The 6530-nt window shown below is 33.4% G+C and overlaps 1 protein-coding gene across 1 annotated transcript; it reads left to right on the top strand.

The window, feature by feature from the left end:
- The first annotated feature begins 207 nt into the window (after positions 1–207).
- Positions 208–5066, top strand: LOC146993741 (adult-specific rigid cuticular protein 15.7-like). Its single transcript, XM_085806901.1, has 4 exons — positions 208–347; positions 2310–2417; positions 3754–4225; positions 4803–5066. Exons 1-3 carry the CDS (start codon positions 336–338, stop codon positions 4204–4206), a joined length of 573 nt encoding a protein of 190 aa, XP_085663027.1. The 5' UTR covers positions 208–335; the 3' UTR covers positions 4207–4225; positions 4803–5066.
- The last annotated feature ends 1464 nt before the right edge of the window (positions 5067–6530 follow it).

The following is a 6530-nucleotide window of genomic DNA, read 5'->3' as shown; positions in this document are numbered from 1 at the left end:
TCTAGTCTCCCTTTCCAAGGACTTCTTAGCTGGTAAGGCATTCCAATTCAACCAATGCACTGAAAAAAGCGCTTGAACGTACGGTTATTCCCATGTAGACCTGTTCTCTTGAAGGCCTACCGAGTTACTTTTAATTAGTCAAGCAAACATTATACCTCGGGTGTGGCTTCCTGATATTTTAAAAGAAGTGCAAAAAAATGAAAAACAATTTTTACATTCGTAAATGTTCTACATTTAGATTCGCAAGGCAACCTTGAAATTGTGCAGTATAAATACGAGCGACACAAAATGATGATCATTAAGTTTCATCGAACTTAACACTAAACAGTTTGAACATGTTCGCTAAGGTGAGTATTCTTCGTATTCTCAGAAACGTTCTTTGCCTCTCATAGTTTTGCTAAACATATGAATGAGTTACTTGAACAATTTATTATTACTAAAGCTTTTATGATTGAATATTTTATCCTTCCAGAAGAACAGATAATATTTACAAAATTATGCTTAGAAACAAGCAAAGAAAAGTCAGTCAGCTTTAACGATTTAAAATGTCAATTTTAAAAATTCTATGATATTATTGTCGTCTTATATTGTTTGTTTTAGGTTTCTTTTCTTTAATAGCGGGCACTAGCTCTTTTAGGCTTTGAACACTACTAAGACTAGAAGCGATGGTCATTTTATTGTGGAGGCATTTAATAAACGGCCATCGTTACCTCCTGTGAAGGGACAGACAATTTACATCCATGCCTTCTCCGAGATTCGAACCTGGAGCAGGCATTCGGTGCGGTTGTCAGAGTCACGATCCACTTTCTCGTATGAGTGGTTTCTTTATAAATTCAGTGGATAAAAGTACTGATTAAAAGTAGCTTTTTTACTGGATTAAGTTCCCAACAGAATCCAGCTTTCTCGCTGTGTGAGGATTTTCATTCTCTTCCTTATGTGTAGCGTGAATAGAGTGATTTTCCCTTAAAACCTTCAACTCAAAGGCATCCCTCCAAAGACAAGCAGCCTTTGTGGACTTTGCTGTAATTAGTCAATCAACCAATTAATTCTTCCCTACAATAGTAACACAATATCAAAGTTTTTCTTAAAGTTGCATCAGTTCAAATTTATTGTTAACAGAAACCGAAACTTATTCTGTCAGTGTTTTAAGAGCCCATGATCAAGCGTATCTGTATTTAAAAATAAGGGAGAAAATATAACTAATCTTATACAATGCAAATTTTTAACATTTGAGGATTAAATAATGAAACAAATTTGTACATCTGTGGGCATGCGAAAACACAGAGAAGCGATATACTGGCGATTTTAAACTATTCGAAGATGGAAAGTTTTCTACCCGTCTATAAGAAAATACTATCAAACATTTTACTTTGCGTGTATTGTTACAAATCTCTATTGGCATAAAATCCTCTGTAAAATATTTTCATTTTTGGCCTATATATTTTTCGGCATATATATGATATGTTTTACTGCTTTACACTGCAGTGACGAAACTTGGCGTGATTGCCGTTTCTCATAGTTGCTGCCAGTTTTGCGTAATAGCAACTAATAAATTCGAAACACATAGGCACATAAATTTTTTATTGATTTTTCAAGCTATAAAATTGCGTTTCACTTAGTGTGATAAATTAAGCAATTTAAGGTAAAAGTCGTTTATTTGTAGTAATTTATAATCTTCATTTTTACGGTAAAAGGATTTATCTATTAACTTTACAGCTTTATCGTTAGTGCTCTGGCAGTATAACTTACATTACGTTACCTGAGCATTTAAATAACCCATCCGTCTTATCAACAGTGAATGCACCAAGAGATAAGAGATTTCTAACTCTGGAAAGATTTAGGAATTTAAAGCTGTAGTTATTTAAAAAGCTGAAAACTTTTAAAGGTAAAAAATGGCTGTTTTTCTTTATGAAGTGTTCTTTATCTTAAAAAGTATCTAAAGTCACTTCGTTTACTGAGAACATGAAATTGATAGGCATTTAGATAAATTTAAATAAAATGTTTCTGTAAGTACAATTTTTTTACATCACTGACAGGAATTGTTTTACATGTATCATTCCATTTTTGCATCCAAAAAGGAATATCTAATGTTCAAATACTTAAGTTTTTCCTGCCACACGATTCAGATATAGTTTTAACATTGTTAAATAACTGATTATTCCTTTAAGGAGCTAAACTGCCCTTTCCAGTTGCTATTTGAACTAAATGAGAAATTATATTAATTAAATGTTGCATTCATGTCACTAGCAGTTCAATGATTCATTTATTGTTTTACTAAATAATTCTACAAGTCTTAATCATTCTTTCAGATCGCCATTTTGTGCGCTGCTGTTGCAGCTGTTCACGCCAGTGCCCTCCTTCATGGACATGCCGCCCTAGTCAGCACTGGCGCCAGCGCAAGTTCTAGAGCTCAGGATGTAAGTACTCAGTTGATAACTAAATAAACAGAACCGAAAATATACTTGTTTGGCTCATCAAAAATATCCTTAACTTATAACACGAATTTTTATGCAGGTATTAACGAAGAAATTTATAACACAAATAGTTTATCGTACACAATAAGCGGGCCCACCAGCGGCCGAGCGGTAAAGTCGCTGAACACTGGTAGTTCGGTCCGAGATTCGAATCCCGAGAACGGGCTGGCTGCATGGGCGTTTTCGTGGTTTTCCCCATGTGTAACGTGTATACGAGCCAGCTTCCCTTAGAAAGTCCTCCACGAAAGGCATCCCTCCCTTTAGGCAGATGGCCCTCAAGGCTTTGCCATAATCACACACACACACACACGTACACAAGAAGCGAACACATTTCATTTTTATTCCTACATTTATTATTTTAATTTGTATTCAGACGAATTAAACTCAATTAGGTCCGATTACAATTCATGCTTCATAGCACGTTATACTCACACATTTGGTGTAACCAGTACAATAGACTGCTTTCATAGTGAGAAATGAGGTCAGAAAGTGATCACCTAAATCAGGGTTCTTAAGCCTTTTTTCGTCGCGACCCCTTTTTATCAATGAGATTTTTTTGCGACCCCCAGGACCCCATAATATTTACAAAACTTTTGTGAGGCCCCATAAATATGGCACAAATCCGACACACGCGTAAGTGAAACTGTCAATTTTGTTCACTTGTACTGTTATATACTATTACTTGTACTGTTATATACTATTTATAGGTCATTAACTTTAATTTCTAATTTTAAAACATAGAACAATGTGAAAATTTTAAAAAAGTAACAGACGAAAAGCTTTCGTCACGTGCAAGGAAAGTGAACGCTTATATTATGAAAAGTATGGGACGAAACGTTTTCGTTTTTTTCTTTGTCTGTATTGCCTTATCTTTATCTATTTTGAAATACATTGTGTAAAAATATTTGGTAATTGTAAAATTATTTTAATAAGTTAAAGAAATATCAAAACTGTAAAACGTTTTGGCGACCGCTTGCTGCAGATCTTCTTAAACTGTGGGTCGCGACTCCAAAGGGGTCGCGACCCACAGTTTCAGAAATCCTGACCTAAATTATTATAAAAGCATTAATACTTCGATTTCTCAGTTTATCTATGTTCAATCTTATCTTTTATGCATTATACTTTTAATCTGTCTACCATCCCCTAAAGAAAAAGGTAACAGATTGGAGCTAATAAAATTAGAATTATTTAAAAATAAAACGCCTTGAATTTCTTTAAACTATACAAAATCATAAGCTATTTCATTGCAGGTCTAAAAATTGCTTTTCTGTTTTCACAGGCTATCGGAAACTATGCTTTCGGATACGATATCGTTGATGGACTTGGCGCAGCTAACTCCCGATCCGAAGTCGGCGATGCTCATGGTAACAAGAAGGGATCTTACACCATTGCTGACATTGATGGAAGAGCCAGGCGCGTTGACTATGTTGCTGATGGTCTTGGATTCCGTGCCACCGTCAAGACCAACGAACCTGGAACTGCTGCCAGTGCTCCAGCTGCTGTTCTCGTCGCCAGCCCCTACGCTGCTCCCGTCGCCCCTGTCGTTAACCACGTCGCTCCAGTGGCACATGCTGCTGTTGCAGCTCCCTTAGCTCATGGTCTGTTGGGCGCTGGTCATTTAGGCTACGGTCTTGCTGGGGCTCATGGTTTAGTCGCCCCTGGTCTTTATGGACATGGTCTTTTGACCCATGGAGCATTGGGACATGGCCTTGGACATTTAGCTCTTCATTAAATTAATTTTTTTATAGAAGGTAAGGATTTCGCTCTCATTTTTGTTAAACTGTATTATTAACAATATAATCCACTTTTATATCTTGAAGCTACTGCAATTTTTAGCTCAAATGTTTAGTAATGTAAAACATACTTTTAAAGTCGTTTTATATTTCAGAATTTATAATAAATTCACCTAATTTTAATATTTATTTTTAAAATTATTAAGCTACATTTGAACACCAAATTTTGATATATGAATTTTTGCATTTAGATAACGAATTATTTTAAAATCATTGTTATCTTCTACCCTCATTATTACAGCTGAGTTTTCTCATGATCAGCACCACAAACAAGTTTGATCAACAGGAATAAATAAATAATATGTAAAAGAAAGTCATAAAATTGCAACGCAATTTATTTTAGATACTAATAATTTATCATGAATTTTATAGATTACTTTAAATTTTCCAACTCATTATTACATAACAAAAGTCTGATAAGGCATTTTAATCACTCGTAACTGAAATAATATTACCTGGTAGGTTTTTTGCAGAATTTTGTTTTCAAATATTAAATGTTTCCTAAACTTAAATGCCCCTTATTTTTTCTTTCTAGGTCTCGGAATACATGGAACAAACAGAATACATTAAAATACGGAACATCAGAAGTCACTTTTCCTTAGTACAATGAAATACCTGTCTCTGACAACATCTGGGCAAGGGAATTACCAACAATCTTCAACTGAATATCCTCTCTGTATTTATGTTTGACTTCATGCGGGAAAAAACAAGATGTGTCATCTGCATTTATTTCTGATGTTTTGTATTTTATACTCTAGGCATTTTGGTGCATTGTAAATAAAGCTCTTTCATTCAAGAATTCGTTTTCTCTTTCAGCTTTTACTAGAATTTTAAATCTGGTCTAGTCAACGTAAATTGAAACTGATAATGCTTGAGATGTATATTATATAATAAAGTAGCAATCCCACACAATTTTTCAAAGATTTTGGTGATGAGAAAGTCAACAATTTTCTTACGGGAATGAATGGTTCCAGAAATTTTATTTAATTTAATATTATACAAACTAATATTTTGAGAAATTAATTAAAATGATTGTAAATTTGTAAAAAACTACAAATTCCATTCAAAATCAAGTTTTACTTCTTATCAGATAATAATCTATCAAATTTAAAAAATAACAAATAAAATAAACTGTTGTTGGAATTTCAAGTAAAGTTTTTTTGAGGAAATTAAATGTGCATTATAAAGTTAGAGTCAAAATATTAAAAAATGGATATTTCTTTGTAAGTAATTTTTTTCTAATAATTTTTTAGAGAACGTTTCTAATAATTGAGAACTAACTACACTAGATTAAAAAATTTGAATAACCTCTTTTAATCCATGTCGAAACAAGAAACCGTAATGCATAAAACACATATAATTTTTTAACTTTGAAGAATGCCATAGCTGAAAGCTATGGGAATGAAAATTTAAATTTTAATCACAATAGTCTAATTTTTGGTCATACATAAAACGGTATTTTCTAACTGACTGAAAATAAATAATAATAAATTGCTCTAATGCTTCCACTTTTGTCATTTAGAAAACCGTGCAGAAGTAGAAGTGTTCAGGTACACACAAAGCATAAATGGTGAAAGGTTTCAAGCATAACGTTTTGTTATTTATGCTTTTCTCTCTCTTCCTGTCTCTTTTTACTTCCTTGTACGAAGTAAAAAGGAAGTATTGTAATCTCGAAAAGTTTCAGGCAGTATATTTTAACGAACATACCCATTTTGACCGCTATCGAATGAAATTTAACGATGTTTTTGCTTGATATCTGTACGTAAGGACAGAATAAAAGACTCTTTTCCTCCAAACAAATTATAAAACTGCTTTAAAATGAATTCTGAAGAGAATTTTTCGTGGCGTCTGTACGAACGTATGTACGTAAGTACGTATCTCGCATAACTCAAAAACGATTAGACTCAGAACGTTAAAATTTTGTACATAAGACTGCTATAACATGTAGATGTGCACCTCCTGTTTTAGTTGCAATCGGCCATACCAAACGTATATAAATATATTTATATATATATCCACTTTGTTACCCGGGTCAGTGATCTCAGTTTCTTTACTCTTATATGTTTGTAAATTGTGCATTTTTTGCTTTAAAAATGATTGAATTATCAGACGAATTCCTGTATGAGGATATTCCAAGGGAAACTGTCTCGTACGTACCTCACACTTCTATCAGACGAATTCCTGTATGAGGAACAGCATTAGACATGCTAGACTTTTATGACACTCTATTTAAAAATGTATACCTAATTTTTTAAGCTTAATT

Source organism: Stegodyphus dumicola, chromosome 12 (assembly GCF_044657685.1).
Source record: "Stegodyphus dumicola isolate Sdum_Otavi_A_Nest chromosome 12, ASM4465768v1".
NCBI classification, from domain to species: domain Eukaryota; kingdom Metazoa; phylum Arthropoda; class Arachnida; order Araneae; family Eresidae; genus Stegodyphus; species Stegodyphus dumicola.
The sequence above is the reverse complement of the archived record's forward strand: the minus strand, read 5'-3'. Positions and strand labels throughout refer to the sequence as shown.